The following is a 19,651-nucleotide window of genomic DNA, read 5'->3' as shown; positions in this document are numbered from 1 at the left end:
AAACTTACTGATAGTTAGAACAATTAACCAGTGGAACAACCTGCCTCCAGAAGCTGTGAATGCTCCAACACTGGAACCCTTTAAGAAGAGACTGGACAGCCATTTGTCTGAAATGATATAGGGTTTCCTGCCTGAGCAGGGGGTTGGACTAGATGACCTCCAAGGTGCCTTCCAACTTTTTTATTATTATTATTATTATTATTATTATTATTATTATTATTATTATTATTGTTGTTGTTGTTGTTGTTGTTGTTACTATTATGCACATAAAAGAATACTATGCATCCTTTTGTATGTAACATGCATCTTTTGCATATAGTTCAGCAACTCAAAAAGAAGTAAACAAAGACATGCATATTGAGACTTATTGTATCCAGTCCACCCTATCAAAACCAGAATTTCTTCCTTGAGTAGACGGGTTTTTAAAACCATCCAACTAGTACTCTGAATAGTTTCTCTCTCCCTTTACAAACAAAGGAGTTTCGCTGTGGGGAAATGAAATTTGCTTGTGCCCATCAATTGTTGGATGAGAGGAGACAAGATGACAGATAAAATTATGGGGGACAAAAGGGAAATATAATACAAGCCTGTCTTTTGCAAAGACAGATCTGCAAAGATTAGATTAGAGTTTGTGAAAATTAGATTTGACCCTAATGCAGCCTTCTCTACCCTGATGAAAGACAGACTTGTTGAGATTTCAGCTCCCAGAATTCCCAGTTACTGGTGGATGGAATTCCAGAATTCTATCTGGAGGACAAGGGGTCAGGGAGATAATTTTAGTGTGCCATCTTGTGCAATATAACTTTAACAACATGAATTATTTGTTTTGATTTTCTTTTTGCTTGTTATCCTGTTCTGTGACATCAATGTTTTGAACAATCGTATAGATGGAAAACAGTCTCCTGGAAGCAACAGTACAGTTAGTTCATTTAATAGATTATGCATTTGGGTTGTTTACATTTTGATAATAACTTACTCTGTACAAATAGAAATCAGGCCAAATAGATCTTTGTGGTGTGTGTGTGTTTGTGTGTGTCTCTGTGTGTAAAACTTAAGCATCCCTCTTTGCTGAGCATTTTTTTTAAAAAATGGATATAAATAATAAATTTAAGTGTGGGTTCTTTCATTTGATAAAAGTGAAAAAATCTATTCTTATATTAAGAACTCATCTCTACATTTTGTTAATAAAAATAAAATAAAAAACTCCTCTAATCCTGTATTTTATATATTGCAATATCTAATTGAAGGATTGTTGATAAATTGAACAAATAATCTTCTAGAGAAAGTACTGGTCCAGCACCAACCATAAAAGATTCTAACAGGAAAGCCAACATATGGTCATCTTTAAAAATCAAGATCAAATTGTGGTTTTACTATGTTTATTATATGGTTCATTTCTATTTTCTGATGATTTTAAGATACCTTCAAAATTCCACAGCATAGTTATCCATAGCTTCTTTTGGAAAGGAAAGTCTCATTCATGAAACTGAAAGCACAAATAACTTTTAGCTTGACCCTTAACTATTAGCTACCATAAGATGATTCAATTTTATTTTTTTAGGTTACTGGGCCAAATAAATGGGCCAAATTCTCCTGTGGATTTTCTTTTCATTTGCCCATGTAACATGTCTGAAACAAGTTTTTTTAATTCGTGTTTTAGGAATTAAAGGTCAATTCCCAATTACAGTGAAACAATAGTTAAACAGACCTACATTTAACAGATGTTGCATGCAATAAACCAAATTTTCATCAGAAGACTCCCTTGAAATAAAAGACATATCCAGTATAATCAGACAAGAAACTTAAATTAGCTTCCATTTTACATAATTTACAGCCAATTATAAATGATATAATTTGATGTGAATAACCTAGTTTGCATCTGAACATTAGAACTAAGACAGATCACTATGCTTGAGCAGAAGTTGGTCCCATATTTATTTTTCTTGTTCCTTCCATATCTCACTCAATAACTCAATACAAATATGTTTGAAAGGAAACTGGAGCCTGGTAGCAACATAAATAACCATGAATGACATAATTTGCAATTTAACAGAGAAGCAACAGACCTTCTTTCCCCCAAACAGTCCACTAAATTGATGTTTCACTGAATTTCCCAAAAACTCTTTAAACAGTAATGGGAAGACTCAATAATATGATACATCTACAGAAATACAAGAGCAAATTTGTCCTAAAAGTCCTTGAGTCTCTAATGTTAAAATTACAAAACCCACCGCCAATGTTTTATCCACTGATGAAGTGACTGAGAGGACTGCCTATACAAGGAGGTAGATAGCATGACATCCAGGAAAACTGCTGGCTTACTTTCAGACTTACCTGGATAATTTTAGATACACATAAAAATATATAAACCAAGATACTGAGGTAACATAATGTACTACTCCTAATACTGAGAGAATGGGAAGGAATCAAAAAAATAAAAACAGAGGACATTTTCCACTTTACTCTAGAGGTACAACTTGATGATAATCCTAATATCAATCTACACATTTCCAGTATTTAATCTGATGAAGTTTTATATTTTCAGTAAATAAGTAATCAGTTATACACTCAAATAATAAGATCCCTTCCCTGTTCTTGTACAGATTCCCTAATATAGAAATACATTTATTTTTCTTGTCTAATATTATTATTAAGGAAAATATAATTCATATATTAGTTATATATTGATCAACACCATTCACAAAAGTGAACAATGAATGCATTCCTGACGATAATATTTGTTTCCCTTCTACATCTACAGCCATCTATTTCTAAATGGCTCATTTTAAAAAGATAAAAAGATTGTGTTAAAATGTTAAAAACTATTCTAATAGTCTTCTAAAAGTAGCATTGCAGGTAGAGCTTCCTTAATGACCACAATTGGGATGGAATCTCAGTTGTTGAGTGAAGCAGTTGTTAAGCAAGATGTCACATGACTGTCCATGTGACTGCTTCATTCAATGACTGTCAATCCTGACACTCCCAGTTCTCGTTCTTAAGTGATCGTGTCATAGGTTTTTCAGCTGATAAGAGTCCTGGGTAAGGCGTTACGAGGGATGGGGAGATCCTGGGAAGCTAAAATTCCTCCTTGCTGAAACCTAAGCAGGATTTTCAGCCCTTGAGAGAGACACTCACCCATGGCCTGCAACAGGCCTCCAAGTGCTGCTCCCACCTGCTTAAGGCATTCTGCACTTATCTTATTGTACTTATCTTACTGTATTGCCTCTCCTATGAGATTTTAGCTCCCTCTTGCCTCTAGGGACTGGTTGAACAAGCTGCCTGCTGAAGCTGTTCATTTCCTCTCTGCACACCTGAACGAACACCTTCAGCAGGGTGCAAGACCAGGGCTCAGATCTGTTTCTCCACCATGGCAAGGAGTTCAATTCCCTTCAGCAGACAGCTCTTTCACCCAGTTCCCAGAAACAACAGGGAATCCTCTCAGCAGGCAGAACAGCTTGCAACGTTCCATGCTGGATCCCCATTTACTTCCTGGGGAAGCCAGCAGAGAAGATTGCAAATGGCAATCACATGATAGCAGGGTGCTTGGCAACCAGTCATAAGTGAGAATAGTTTGCCAAGTACCCAGATTTTAATCATATAACCACGGAGGAAGGGGCAGCACAACATTTTATGATGATCAGAAATGCTTTACAGGCCATGAAGCACCCTTTCCAAGGCTAATGTAATTCTGAACAGTCATTAAAATAGCAGTCATAAGTCAATAATTATCTTTACACTATTTAAGAATCTTCATACTTTGAGTTATCACTAAGATTCCATTTTCCTTTTCTTCCGAATCCTGAATTATCTTTGGCAGGATATCTACTCTATACTACCTGAACAAACTAAACCAAAATAATTAATTTAAATTGGTTTGAACCCAGTGTTTCAATGCAATTTTGGATGCCTTTTTAAATCCAATGTTCTAAGTTCCCCAGAAGTTGACGCAATCAAGTTTAATTCCAGATTTCAGCACTTATAATTTCACACTATTTCCAGATAAGAGGACTCATTCCAAATTGCAGGAAAGAAAGTACAACTAGACTTACTCCTAATTCTAGCAAAATCAGCTACCAAACTGTCAGATATACAACCCCTAACAATATAGAATGGCAGCATATTAAAAGCTTACACCAGCATGTCAGTTTTAAACTATGGAACTTTGTGAAAATGAAACTTTATCTTATACAATAATATAAGATTTTATGCTAAATTTTATCTTATAAAATAAACATACTGAAATTAAAAGTACTGTTATGACTGGGAGTTATAAGGACAAGGTATATAGGATGCAGCTAATTACAGTGAACATAATTTCAATGTTTTAGTCTCTTCAAAAGCTTCAAAAGTAAGACAAAAGAAGCCCATACTCATTGTCTCTTATGTACAACTTCCTTTCAAGGAAACTGAGAAATTGAGATAAGTGAAAAGTATATCTTTGGTTGAAGAAAAGATTTAGTTAGGTTTGCATCAATATAAAAAAATCTGGGATGAAGGAACAAGCAGTGAAATTCAATTCCCTCCCCTTGTATCCATGGCCTTGGGCAACCTAGGTCACTGATTAATTATTTCAACATAGTTTCTTACTTTATTCAAAACAAGGTCATACTAAAAGTTACAAAATCTCCCTGCAAAACAGTTTCCTGTATTGTAAGAATATGTAACTTTGAGCAAATTTCACATTTTTTTTCAGTCAGTTTTTAGGAAACAAAATTGAGTCTTTAACACAGAGCTGGCTATCATGTCAAATGACACCAAAGACCCCGAGTTCTTTCTTGACAAATGTGACAGTCACAAAAAATGTTTCTTTAATACCCATTACATTTTCTTTAAATTATTCCTCTGAGGAACTCTAAAAAGAAACTGTATTATTTCACTCCACTCCATTTCCATCACAACAGCCCTGTGAAATAGACTGTTTTCAGAACAATGAGCCCAAATCCCAAATATAGATTTGAATCCTTAACGCATTTTTTCATCCTGAGTAAGAATCTAAACCAGCTCTACCTTTCCAAGGTTTAAAGTTCATTGATTAGTTAATAGCAGTTCCTGAAAGAAACTTTAATTGTAAGATTAATCATAACCAAGACAAAGTGATGTACTATATATGACTTATGGCTTTTGTTTCTCTTTGATCAAATATTATTCCTTTGTCTGTGTTCAAATGAAATGTTTGAGAGCTCACTCAAAAGCGAGATCCCAGAGCAAACACTTTATCTCATAAGCTATGTAATTTATCTCAGAATGAAGACCAGCACATTTTCCACTAGGCTTGATCCTGTCTTTTTATATCAGTTTCATATATCGAAGATTTAAATGTACTTTCAGATGTCATATAACAGGGTTCCCAAAATAATTTCCCTTTGGATATCAAAGACTACACTTCCCAGAATTCATAGCCAATATGGCAAAGGTCTTACAGAACTGGAAACTGGGGAAGAAAATCCTATCTTTCATTAGTCTTAGCCAGCAAGACCAATGAAAGGAGATGATGAGAGCTGCAATCCAGCAGTATCTATCTAACACCTCATCTCCTGTTTTCTCTTTCATATTAAAAGTTCTTCCTACTGAAAAGAAATATTGAACAGAAACCCAAATTTTATATTAAAAGAAATAAAGAAAAATATTTAGAAAAGGATGTTAGTATAGTTCATGAACCTACTGGTTGCCTTCTCAGAGTAATGAAAGGAAGTCAAATCCTGCCATTAAGATGACAAAGATTTTTTCAAAAGGTGTAGGCTTCAAGCAGCTCCTTTTTCTGCTCTCAGCCCATTACTAAAATGAAATATTGATTGATCATAATTCTCAGAAGGCCAACATTTCCATCTGATTTGAAGTGGATACTGCAAAACCACTATATGATGTATTGCCAGCAATAGCATACATACCCAATTTTGAAACAGATGGTCTTCCACAATTAATTTGCCACCTTCAAGAACACAGGATGTCAATTAAATTAATAGAAAATGCAATATTAGATGCTGCTGTCTTAAAATAAACTGAAGGTCCTGTTCCCCCCTCCCCCCAGCATAAAAACTTGTACCATCTAGTATACAACTGCAGCTTCATTGGCACTCAGTCAATCTTGCCCTTTGTTTCCAAAATTGTCAGATTCAAAAGCAAGTATCACTGTTATGCACTGCCAAAGCAAGATTAGGTTAGAATTCAATGGCAACATGACTGTTTCACTGTCTAGTAACAAAACTAATTTATTTTGATAATGTATGTGTATGAACTGATATGATTTGATTCTTTAAACAAAAATGCCATATTATCAGGCATTGCCTTTGCTCAAAGTTTACTTTTTTCTTTTTTCTGCTAATTAATATATTGTACAGAAGGCAGAATGACATTTTATTCTTCCTTCTTCAAATGGTAGTTGGAAGTTTTCTTGAATCTTTTCAGTTTCCATAACCCACTGAATAAATAAGTAGGTAGCTAAATAGATAAATATCTATTTTAAAAAGCCTTCATTTCACCAAATTTTTAGACCAGTAAAGATAACCAGTTGAGCTTTCTCTGGACAAAAAGCCTTCCAAAATGTTGATTATAATCATTCTCACTTTTTCTACAATTTTAACCAGAAATGTGGGATTTCCAGAAAATGTTCAAAAAATGTTCCTATGGATTCTACCCAGCACAGTCATTTCAGTTACCTAGATCTTGTACAAGTATTTGATCTTCATTATTTGGCATGAAAAACATTACTTCTAGCCTAATTTACAGGGTTTGATCAGTATATACCGCCAAACTTGCCTGAAATGGAAAAATATCTGGATAGTGAGATGGGCAGCATATAAATTTCATAAATAAATAAATAAATATCTTTCATTTTAGGTACCTTACCATAGTGGTGAAGAACTATGTAATGCAGTTTTCTGGGGAAAAGGCACGATCCATTTTACAGTTTTAAAAACTACTTTTAAAAAGCAAAACTATTTTTAGGAGCATAAAAAACTTTGTTTCATATACAGGAAAGTTATGGTCCCAGTTCTTATGACCACATTATAATTAAAATTTAAGAAGCCACCTGATTTTCTTTGATGAGGCTACCAGGAAATAGTTTTACAAGACTAAATCTATATCAACCAATTTTCAAGCAATCTCTTCAGCACAATAATTATGAGAACTGGACTAATTTAGTTTTTGCTACAGGTTTAACTGTATCTACAGTGGTCATTCATTTTTTTCCAGCTTTTTATAGCTATGAATGTCATAGAACTCATATTGTTCTATGACATTCAAAGATTTCAATTTGTTTTTCAATTGAATTGTACAGCTTATATATTATATTAAAGGTGGAAAAAATTCTGAAGTGATTTATCTTGGTTTGATTATTTTACATCTCAAAAACCTGGCATTTTAACAGGGCATGTAGATTTTCTATATCCACTGTATATTCAATTTCCATTCACATATAACATTTTGGAACTAATACAGAAGTACAGACTAGAACTGGTTTTCCTTTTGAAATACATTTTCATTTTTGACCTTTCTTGCCACAATTGTTAAGTGAATCACTGAAATTGTTAAATTAGTAACATGGTTGTTAAATGAATCTAGCTTCCCCACTGACTTTGCTTGTCAGAAGGTGATCACATGACCCCAGAACATTGCAACCATCATAAATATAAATCAGTTGTCAAGCTTCTGAATTTTGATCACATGAGCATGGGGATGCTGCATTGGTCATAAGTATGAAAAATTGTCATAAGTCAGTTTTTTCAGTGCCACTGTAACTTTGAACGATCACTGAATGAATTGTTGTAAATCGAGGACTATTTGTGATGAAAATTATAGAATATGTTATTTTGGAAGCAATATTAAAGGTAATCTAGTTCATTTCCATTTCAGCCACAATTTAGCTAAGTTAGCCAAGTCAGTTCTTTTGCTCTTTTCTTACAATATTTTCTATTGCTCATTTCTTCCACTTGAAGGTTTCACTTTAAAGCCTACCTAACTCTAAGATGATGGAAAGAACATGACTTAGTAACATAGGAACACATTTGCACAACTGTCTGCTTCTTTTAACCAAGAAAGAAAGAAAGAATAAAAATGTCATGCAAATTACGCAGAGAACTAATTTTTCTTTTCACTAGCTATCTCAGAAGCTAGCATTGTTAACAGACATTTCTTGATGGTGGCTGATGTTACAAAACTACTTATTCCTTAAGATGCCGTAATAATAGTACAGTATTTGTATTTCAGACTAATTGTACTATAAATGTAAATGGCAGATAGTCTTGAATACTTATTGTTATTGTTCAATTGCTAAGTTGTGTCCAATTCCTTGTGACCCCATAAACCACAGCATTGCCAGGCTGTGTCCTTCAGTGTTTCCCAGAGTTTTCCCAAACCCATGTCTATTGCATTGATGACACTATCTGTCTCATCCTCTGCCATCCCCTTTTCCTTTTGCCTTCAATCTTTCCCAACATCAGGATCTTTTCTAATGAGTCCTCTCTTCTCATTTGGTGGCCAAAATATTTGAGCTTCAGCCTCAGTATCTGTCTTCCAAAAAACAGTCAGGGTTGATTTCCTTTGGGACTGACTGATTTGATCTCCTTGTAGTCCAAGAGCCTCTCAAGAGTCTTCTCCAACACCACAATTCAAAAGCAAAGCAGCATGATAGCCAAATATTCAAAGAGTAATATATGGAAGTTTTTAAGAAGAGACTGGACAGCCATTTGTCCAAAATGGTATAAGGTTTTCTGCCTGAGCAGGGGGTTGGGACTAGGACTAGATGACCTCCAAGGTCCATCATCATCATCATCATTAGTCTTCCCATACCCTTTTATTTCTCTATTATCAATAAAAGGCTACCCAAAACATTTTATGGAAAAATAGATGTTCTCATCAATAAATGGGTAACCATCTTTTTCTGTGCAATTATCCAGAAAGGACAACATACATCAACACAGTGGCTAGTCTTTTATGCGTGACAAGTGCTTCATTAACTAGTTGCTTCAATAGCAGAAATATTAGTAGTAATGATAATAACATACAATTCTTGGAGCAGTCTGTAAATCATTAACTCTAATGTTGGAACACTATGAAAAGACTGTTAAACCCATCCATATTATGGAGAGTTATGAAAAAATTACATGGAAACACTATTAAATAAAATAAATAAAATCAACAAAGGAAAAAAAAGACATGAATGCCTTTTCTGTCACAGTAACTGCCCTACAGAGTAACATTTTTCCAATGATTCGGATGATCCTGAACATAATGACTTTCCAAAAGGCCCTGAAGAGTTTTAGCTTTTCCTTCTGCCACTGGGCTAGAATATGGGATAAATCTGTCCCAAAAAATGAAAGGACCAACTTGCTGTGGTTGATCTCATTTATTCTGCTTTGGTGTTTGCTGTTTTTTTAAAAATCCCTTTTGTTTTTATGACTCTAACAACAGGTAAGCCACCCACAATCACTTTTGTGAATTTAGGGGGGAGGGCAAAGAAATCAAATAAATAAAATCAGATTTTTCACATTATGTCCATCTTATTTTGGCCAATAGCTTGATCTTTTGGATTATTTTTTTCCAAATTCTTGCAAAATCAGCATAGTTGGAGAATACTGAATCTTGAAAATCTTGATCTATCTGTAGTGGCTTAAAAAGAATACACTATTTCATTACAAATTAGGCCTTATGTACTATAAAATGGGGTTAGCTCTGTATGCATAAGTATTTCCTCATGTGTATGAGATCCTCTGATCCAAGCTCAAAGAATCAAGATAGAGGAAGACTGACCATATGACATCTAGATAAGCCAATGGCTTATCCATACTTAAACATATAATGTACTACATATGTGTGATGCATGAATAAAGCTTGAGACTAAAAAATGCAATGGCAAACCATTTCAATATTGTTGCCAAGAAAAATACAGAAATTGCCCATGAAACCACTAGGAATCAAACTCAACTGGAAGGAGATTTTACCTGTAATTAACTGTTTGACATTCCTTTATGTAATTATTTATAGCACCATTGTTTTACATAGTGCAGGGCCTATTACCATGTGGAAATTTGAGTGAGTTCAGAGATGATGGCAAATAGATGCCCATTACAACTTGGGATACATTCTTCAAAAAAAAAAAAAAATCAGGCCTCATTTCCTTGCATTAAAAGTTGTATTCTGAAATCAAACTGGCAATTAAGTATCCAGGTAGCCTGTGACATGATATGATGCCCATATCTCCATATCATTTTTGACATTCTTTAGGGATTTAACTGCATAGACAAACAAATAAATCAAAAACCTTAAAAAAAACCAGAAGCAAATTATTCATCATTGAAAAACACTGTAAAGAAACAACACAAACAGAAAAATCTTTAATGCAGAGTGCTTAGAAAAACACAATTAAATGCTTCATTTATGCCATACAACATAATCCAAATTCTAGTAAAAAGAACACTTGGAGCTTTATTTGTTAGAAGATAAATACAAAAGGTAAATGGCAAAAATTCATTCAGAGCACATTAGCCCTCCCAGTGACTTCAGAATAAAATGCTACTGCTACAATACCCTGAATATAGATTCAAAATGGTCTCTGCACACATTTTATGCAGATTAATACAAGCACATAATAAAAGCACTGGTTGAGTAAGCATGAGATCTAGATTCTACACAGATGAGTCTGTAAAAGCACATGGTGGTTAATAAAAATAAATAGTGCAAAAAGACGACAATACGGGTCAAAAGATTCTTCCATATATTTGTAACATTCTCCTAAAGGAAAAGAAACCATGTGTATGCTCTGAGTTTTGTAACTAACTCAATGTCACACTTTTTATATAAGGAGAGCAAAAGGTTTTGTTCCTCAGCAGCACTTTTCTTCAGAAAGAAAAAGAAGTGTTTTGATTTGTGAAATACAGGCTGAAATGAGGATTAATACCATCAACAGCAATGTAGAGGTTGCAGCTTTCAACATCAAGAACTGAATGTTTGTGGCTTTTGAGTTGCAGATATCTAGCCTAAAAAGCACTTGGAAGAATGAAGTTATATTTAAATAGGTTTAATCCTCATGATTGCAGAAATAGTGCAGGATCAGAAAACAGTGAAACTCAGTGAATATGCTAATTTCATTAGTACGTTTTCATTTTTAGTTCCATCATCAAGGCGATACAGATTTTTTTATATTTGAGAATAAATTGGCATTAGACTGTGCAAATGGAACAAGTCCACCAATTCCATCATCCATTAAAATCAAGACAATAATATGTAGGTTATGTTTCTTATACAAATCCAGATTAATCTTAGCTTTCAAATGCATTATAGGCCCACAAAGCTAAATAAATTATTTTTATCCCTGCATTAAAAGTAACAGAACATGTAATAGAACTGTACACTTACTTTATTTAAATAGCACATGTTTTATGCTATTTATATAAATTTAAATTTTCCCATCCTTTCTTCTGATTCATTTAAATGTATGAGCAACTTTAAATGCATCATCCTTTTAACAGAATTAATGAGAACGTGCCATGGCAGCCATGGCTACCATAGTGTTCAAAACATCTTTTTTAAATTCTGAAAGTAACTAGAATAAAGCCTCTTCCACACATAAAGCTAGAACAACATTTTCTATGAATGAATGAGTGCTCATTATTTAGTTCTGAATCCCTGATTTAATAAAGCCTTTGGCAAAAAAGAGCTTCAAACACTTTCTATTATGCAGATGGAATGAACACATCATCAAAGCTTCTGCTGCTAGAAACAGAAATGGTGCATCAAGTGATTCTGGCCATTCTAGAATGTAAAGAATTTTAATGACAAGTTTTTATCCCATTGAATGTTATTCAAAATTACACCTCAAATGGGGGGCTGAAATCAAAACTTTACAATTTATACTATTTTCCCTCAGATATGAGTGAGAAAAAAAATTAAGTTAAAATGGAGGAGCAGGAGGAGTGTTTAGCACTGCAATTTGCTGTGGAGGTAAAAAATTACAAAGAAAAGAAAACAAAAATCCATAAAATATATTAATTACATTCATTATACAGAGGGCAAAACTAATTTCTGCTTAGTACTGTTTACACACACACACACACAGAGAGAGAGAGAGAGAGAGAGAGAGAGAGAGAGAGAGAGAGAGAGAGAGAGAGAGAGAGAGAGAGAGGTGTTGATAAGATTTATCATCTATTTGAACAGGAGTAAATCCTTTTTGACAATAAGAAATGTTACTTTTAGAACTGATATTAGGAAAAACAAGGTTAAAGACCCTTTGTATACAATCTGTATATACCAACATGTTTACAATATAAGGAGCACATTGTAAGTTTTGAGCCCTTGGGAGTTCCCTGTTTAAGAAACTGGTAACATAAATACATTAAAAAATCACACTTTTTGACTTCATTGATTAGTGTCATTTATTATTTTGTTTTCCAACATTCTTTCAACATAATTTCTGAAAGTAGGAACACACAATTTGCTCTAGCCACAGCTTTCTGTTTCTTCCATATGTGCATTAAAATCATGTTTTCATCTTGCTGTTTATAATTGTATAATCATATCAACGTTCCTTTTACCCAGTCTTCCAAATGAATAATTCCCAATATTCAGCCAGTTTCCCAATCACTATTATTGGATGCATATTATTGCATATATGCAAAAGAAACAGTGCAATGCCTCTACAAAGACATGATAAAATTGGTGGGAATTTATGATGAAAGCAAACAGACCAAGAAGGCTTTAAATGAAGGACCTGTTGATTAACTGAAAAACAGAATAAAATTTAAGTAACCAAAAATGCTAATTCAGTCATGCACACAATGCCATGACATTTTTATTATGTTTTAATGTGCCAAATCACTCGTGCATATGATTTAACTGAAAGGACTAAACATTCAGATTTCAAAATGTGGAATTCAGTATGCAGTAGCAAAAAGAAGCTACGTAGATACCCATTTCAAAATTGGGAGAAAATTTTATGATAAGAGCTGGAATGCAACTAGGAGAGAGAACTAATCACAGCCAATTCTCTTACAAGTTAGAACAAGGAAATCTATCCTCCTCTAATTAGTACTCCATTGACACAAATTAATTGAATTATAATAGCAATATTTTTATTACAATTATTTTTGATATATATTGAATTAACCAGAATATTTCTTACAATCAGTATAAAAATTTCCAACACAAAGGAACACCAAAACCTTCCTTCATTCTACCCCCAATATCTCAAAATATGTTATCCTGGGGGACTACAGACAAGTAGCCTGTAATGTAAAACAAGGGCAAGCTTTTGGCTCTGCACATTTTCTGACTAATACTGTGGTACACTGCTTTCATGACTATGTGTAACACATCAGCTAAACTAACAACACATTTGCTGCACACCATTCAATATAGGTTTTTTTCACATTATCATATTTGTTAGATAATGTGATCTTTGAAAATAAAAAATTAAATAAATAAAATAAGAAATAAAGAGCCTGTTTTACATACAGTCGAAAACAGGAACTTTAATCTTTCACAAGTTTTCTCAAAAAATTATTAAGCAGCAAATGGGATATGACATTTACCATCCTGAGCCTACACATCCTTACACACAAGCATGGTAGAGTGTTTGCGGGGGTGTGTGTGCAAAAGTAAGTGCAGTCTACAAAAATCCAAATGACCAGCAAATTGTAGTAAAGACTATTCTGTATATCTTTGGTGTCATCTATGGTTGTCTGGATTTTTGCAGCCCAGATCTGATAGGCCTAACATGGAAAATTGGGTCCTTCTGCTCTATAAAGAGATTCACTCAAAGTACATAATGCATAATGTTTACTACCATCATAAAAACATGGGATTTATTAAAAAGAAAGTTTAATTTTCTCCCCACTTTCTGGGCATATAAATTTATATACTGTAAAATTTATTGAGTTTTTCTCTGTGAAGGGAATAAAAAGTGAACATTAATCACTGATTGATTGATCATTTGCCATCAAGTTGTTGATTTTTAATGACCACATAGATTTATATTATATATACCAATTTATATCACAGAATCAGAGGGCTGGAAGGTACTAGAGGTCTTTTAGTCCAACCTCCCCTGCCCAAGGCAGGAGTCTTTATACCATTCCCAGACAAATGGTTGTCCATTTTTTTCTGAAAACCTCCAATCATGGCGCACCCACAACTCCGAGGCAAGCTGTTCCTCTGATAATCATTCTTATTGTCAGGAAATTCCTCCTTATTTCCTAGTTAAATCTTCCTCTGACAAACTTCTACCCATTGCTTCCTGTCCTTCCCTCAGGTGCTATGGAGAATAAATTGATGCCCTCTTCATACCCTGTTACAACTTTCAGGAGAAAGAAACAACATTTTCAGTGTATAACACACTCAAAAAAGAAAAACTGAAAGAAGGAATATGCAACCTTGGGCCTGAGGGTTCTGTTTCTAAATATCCATCTGAAATAATTATCATATTTTGGCTTTATAAACCAAAATAATTCCATAGAATGCAAACACTTTACATATATTTTTTTCTGTATGAAGCTCATCCATATCCAGGAAACAAATGTACAAAAGGGCTACCAAAAAGATGACAACCGGCAGATAATAATAGATACTTGTAACTGTTACCCTTTGCTGTCATTTAGTCCATATTTTTGCAATCCAAATCATTATAAAATGTATTAAATGTGAAGAAGTGATGTAGTAAGGATATTTATTTTAATTAAGGGAGAAATATATTTCCAGTGTAGCATACAATTACTTTATTAAGAAGGAAAGAAAATGACATTAATAATCTATCATTAAACAGAGGTCATTAATTAGCCTCAGTACAAGAGAATAAAAATGTATTAAATGTTTGAAAGGGAAAGAAAGTTTGCACCAAAATACCAATGGTACTGGCAAAGAGCAAAATCCTTCTCAAAAATTATCTACTGAGTTTATAGAATTGATAGTGAAGATTGTTGTGGTACATAAATGAAATGTGAGATTTCACGATAAGAATATCACATTCTACCATGGTGCAAATCAATTATGTCAAAATTTTAGGATGCTTGAAACAGACCTTCCTAAACAAGCTGGTTCATTCATTGAATCAGAAGTATTAATTAGCCTAAGGAAAACAAATGTGAATGTCTACTATACCCTCCATTTCAGCTATTTATATATGTTGTGTTCCACACACATTTCCTCCTGCAGAATTTCTCTCTACCCACTCACAAAAAAGAAAAATCACTGTCCAGAAGGGGGGGACTATATACTGACCTTGTCTGAACTTAAAACTGTAAGCATAGTTGGAACTATATGAAATCACACACAAAAAAACCTATATGAAATCATTAAGACCTAAACCTGATTTGAAGGAAATCTTACATTTTTTAGAAAAAATACTTTCAGTCTTTCAACATAAAAATATGTTTTGAGTTTTTTCATGTTTGATCTCCTGGAGAATATGGAAAAAAGGAATTGTTAGGCCTGCCTAATCCATTTCTTTCTTCTCCAAGCCAGCATTCTTTTAATTATAGCAACTCAAAACTGCCCCTATTCATTTTAAACTGCAATGTAAGGAAAGGCAGAATCCAGAACTACAAAGACAACCCATTTTTCTCTTTTTATTCAGGTCCCATTGAAATTTATTTTATTTTTCTTAAGCTTCAAGTGAAACACTCCTTCAATTCTTACTATTCAATGACACCTTTCTTTTCCTAACAAACTGCACTTCTGTATTCTCTGGCTTTCTCAAATTGCAAAGACCTTTGGCATGGAGCAATTCACTGATCTAGCTGTGAAACTTCCTATCTTGAAGGAATACAGGTAGACAACCTGTGGCCTTCAATTTGAATCAGGTAAGAAGGGCAAAAGGAAAAAAAATGGGCAAGGGAATCAAAACAAAGCAACCAAAGAAGATGGAAGCAAGAGGAAAGCTTTCTGCAAGTTTCAGTTTAGAACTCGTGAAAAACCCATCTATCTTTTCCGTGGAAGTCTTGCAGATGAAGAGGAAGAGAAAAGAATAGCAGAAAGAAACTGGGCAATTCATCTACTTTTGGCTCTAGCCCACCCACAATAACAGGACCTCTTAGATTATCCTGAAGGGAACAAAGCCCTTCAAAATGAAACTCTCTTCCTCTGTTTTATAGCCAGTGATAACATCTTTGTAGCACACAGGGCAAGGCTGAGAAAGAAAAAAGATTTAGATACTCCTTCAGCTGCAGTCCTTTTTTTTTTGTGCACCGGAGTTTACTACGATAGAACTTTTTTGCATGGTCTCATTATGTAAATAAAATTTGAAAGAAGTGGAATAAAGTAGAATAATGGTACAATTCAGAATGTGTATGTGTATGTGTATGCGCATGCGCGAGCACACACAAACACACACACACATTACTGTCTGTATTTTATTTTCTCTCTTGTTCTAAGATCTTGGTAACAGTGGCAACAGCAGCACCTCGTGGCAGAGGTCAGAATTTTGTATATGATCATTTGCATCTTATCAAACTTGAACTTAGCTTTATCAGGAAAACTGACAAAGAATTTTCCAAGATGAGGTAGGTCTCTTTAGCACTACAGGAAATGAGAATCTTAAAAAGATGGATTAAAAGAAAATGTCTTTATGCTAATTGCAACAAGTGTATTCCCAACATGTGGAAGATGATTTTAGATCCCCGAGAACCCTCGTGGGGCCTAGAGTTTCTTGTGAAATGATTCACATTCTGTCTCTTCTTTGTATTAGCAATTAAAATTTTTGAGGTTTATATTATAACTTCTCAGGTGCACAAATATCTTGGTATTATATCTTGAATCTACAGTGCTTGAACTCAGAAAGTATTTGGGTATTTTTTTTCCTGCAAATTGCTATTGCATGAATTTTAAGTTGCTTTTTATGTCAGCAAGTGATTCTTCGTTAAACATTTTTAACATGTTAGTAAAAAAAAGGATTCAGAAATAACTGTTTACTGTAATATATAAACTGATACATGTTCAGTAACGCTTACATTTCAGATTAATTGGAAATTTTCAAGGGGATGGGAGAGATCAGCATCAAAAAACTATGCTATTTTGAAGAACTTATTATACCATACAAACAAAACAATCGCCCTTGTACTGAGACACAACTACTTTCATTACTTTTATGAAAGCACCTGATTATCAACAACAGCAACTTTTTCATGATTAATTAAATAATCCAAAGTTTCAGTTGAATTCTTTTATTAAAACGTTGCAATACTGTCATTCTCAACCTGAAATGATGGCTATTCATATGAAGTACTGACATTCTGATTATGTTCACCTCTTTCTCCTGTCTATTGAAGGGTTATTGTCTAATGCACTATACACTCTCAAGTATCCCTGGGCAAATATTGGGGTTTTTTCCTCTTTCTCTCCCTCTCACACATTAAAAGAGTAAAAGGTAAGTCTAGATTAGTAAGGTTTTTGTGCTGTATTTTAGATTTTATGAAATAGTCATAAAACTGTCCAGTTATATTTAACAGGAATAATTGTGGGAATAGGAAAAAGACAACAGAAGAGTCTGACAACCATGAGCCAAGAATTTGAATCCTGTGTTAGGGAAATGTTAATCATGAACACATAAATGGTTTAGGTTCTAACCAGAACATACTGTACAAAACAAAATCCAAGTCTGCAGTCTTGCCAATATGCTGATCCCTTTGAGCAAGACAGAAATTTATTCAGAAAAAAAACAAAAACAAAATACTCACCCTAAAGTATTCCTCCCTTAGCTTATACATTTTCCATCAAGAACCATAGGCAGGCATGGAAGGAAAACATTTAAAACCAAGCAAGCCACTCCACCCCCCAATACATTTCTTCTAAAAAGTCCGTATCAGAATTTTAGCTATTGGTTTATTTTCCCTCCCACTTATAGCTGTATTTACCAAAATTAAAAGATGTGATCAGGGGTCTGAAGTGACTTCGCAACCAACAACCAACAACTAACTGCCCCTCCTCCTCCTCCTCCTCCTCCTCCCACCCTCACGCATTCACCCTGTACACTCGGCTTTTGCTTCCAAGATGGGAAAGACTTTCAGCCTTAAGCAGGCAGTCTTGGTGCTGCTAAGTAAAGCAATTTTGAAATTCCCTCCTGCAGGATGCAGCCGCTCGCTTGCCACCTTCAACACTTAGCGTCCCAGAGGAAAAGAAGTTTTCAACGCCGTTAATGTTAGGTTAGGTTAGGTTGGGTTGGGTTTGAGCGAACTGGCTTTCTTTTCGCCTTCAAATTTGGCCCCTTCGGCAGCCAAGCGACCTGGGCACAGAATTTCGGGCTCCTGTTTGCAAAAGGCGGCGCCTTTCCTCCCCCAATATCGAGAAGCTGCCCGTCTCAAGCGGGGCAAAGGGCTCCGGGAAGGTCGGGCTCAGAGGTGCCATTAAATCAACTCCTTGCCCTGCCCTGGCGGGGAGGGAGGGAGGGAGCGAGAAGTCCCGGGCAGTGCAAAAGCGGCAAAGTGCAAGCCCCGGCCACCTCCGCCGGTGCAGGGCAAAGGGGCAGCAATCCCGAAAGGGAGTCGCGGAAGTGGGGGTGACGATGGGGAGCGGGGGGGGCCCCCGAGACTCCGTCCAGATAGCACCCTCCTCAGCCGCTCGCATCCTCCACCCCTGCCCAGGCGGTTTGCACCCGTCCCTCTCTCCCTCCGCCCCTCGTTACCTTGTTGCAGTGGTAATAGTCCAGGGGGCCCAAGCAAGGGGGGTCGGCCCCGGGCAAAGAACCAACGGCGGTGGGGGCGGAAGGGTAAAACCTAACGTCCATGCCGGGACTGCGCGCTGAGGAGGAGAACGAGGTGGCGGCAGCAGCGGCGAGAGGAGGCTCCAGGGGGCATGGAACCGGCTCCTCCGGCGGCGGCTGCTCTGCCTCTGGCTCAGGGCGGGCGGGAGGAAAGGGGAGGAGAGGCGGGGAGAGGGAGAAGGGGAGGGCGCGCAGCCCAGAGCCAGCTCCTCTCGCACTCTATTGTTCCAGGCACCGAGGCAGGGGGTGGGGGAGGAAGGAGGGGGAGGGGAGAGCGCCCGGGACCTGCTCGGGCTGGGCTGGGCTGGGTTGGGTCAGCCTCTCCCTACAGCCTTTCGGGCCGGCGCTGGGACCGCCACAAGGCAGCTCCAAATACCCGCGCCGCGGTCGGGACTTGCCCTGCCCCGAAGGCGCCGGGAGCTGGCAAGCCAGCAGGAGAGGGCCCGACGCGTAAGGCAGGTCCCTAGGAAGAAGAGTGAGCTGGGAAAGAAGAAAGTGGTTTTCCTTTCGCCCTGCCCGGGAAAGGCAAGGCTCGGAGGACCGCCGCGCGTCCAGGGCTCGCTCCCCGTGCCGCGCACGAACTAGAAGTGTCCCCAGGGGAGACAAGAACCAGACTCTGGGGTCCCACAAGAAAAGGGGCGCACGTCTCTTGTTGCGGATTTGGACTGGGCTCCTCCTTCTAACTCAGTATGGAAATGTGGTTTGGTAGTCAGGGTTTTGCTTTGTGCGGACCTGCCCGGAGTAAAGACGCCAAGGAAGGAAAGCAAAGTTGGTCGTCGGAACGTGACCCTGCTAACCTGCCTATGCATCCACCAAGTTTTCTGCCTAAATTCCACGATAGGGTTCAGGCCTTCTCCCCAAAAAGTAACGGGAAGTCCTGTTTTACAGAGAAACTGGGACTCAACTTTTCCAAACGCCCCCTCTCCTCCTCGCTTTTGTCTCCCGTGTGTCCCTATATCGTGAAGC

The 19,651-nt window shown here is 36.4% G+C and overlaps 1 protein-coding gene across 1 annotated transcript in view; it reads right to left on the bottom strand.

The window, feature by feature from the left end:
• Positions 1-18,731, bottom strand: part of TOX2 (TOX high mobility group box family member 2) — a 213,930-nt gene extending 195,199 nt beyond the window's left edge. Inside the window, exon 1 of the mRNA XM_015813786.1 lies at positions 18,608-18,731. Coding sequence (XP_015669272.1) covers positions 18,608-18,709 — 102 coding nt within the window. The 5' untranslated portion in view covers positions 18,710-18,731. The remainder of the gene's footprint in view (positions 1-18,607) is intronic.
• Between the last annotated feature and the right edge of the window lie 920 nt (positions 18,732-19,651).

Source organism: Protobothrops mucrosquamatus, unplaced genomic scaffold, assembly GCF_001527695.2.
Source record: "Protobothrops mucrosquamatus isolate PMUCROS unplaced genomic scaffold, P.Mucros_1.0 scaffold194, whole genome shotgun sequence".
Classification (NCBI taxonomy): Eukaryota; Metazoa; Chordata; class Lepidosauria; order Squamata; family Viperidae; genus Protobothrops; species Protobothrops mucrosquamatus.
Note: the sequence above shows the minus strand (reverse complement) of the source record. Positions and strands in the feature narration are given on the sequence as shown.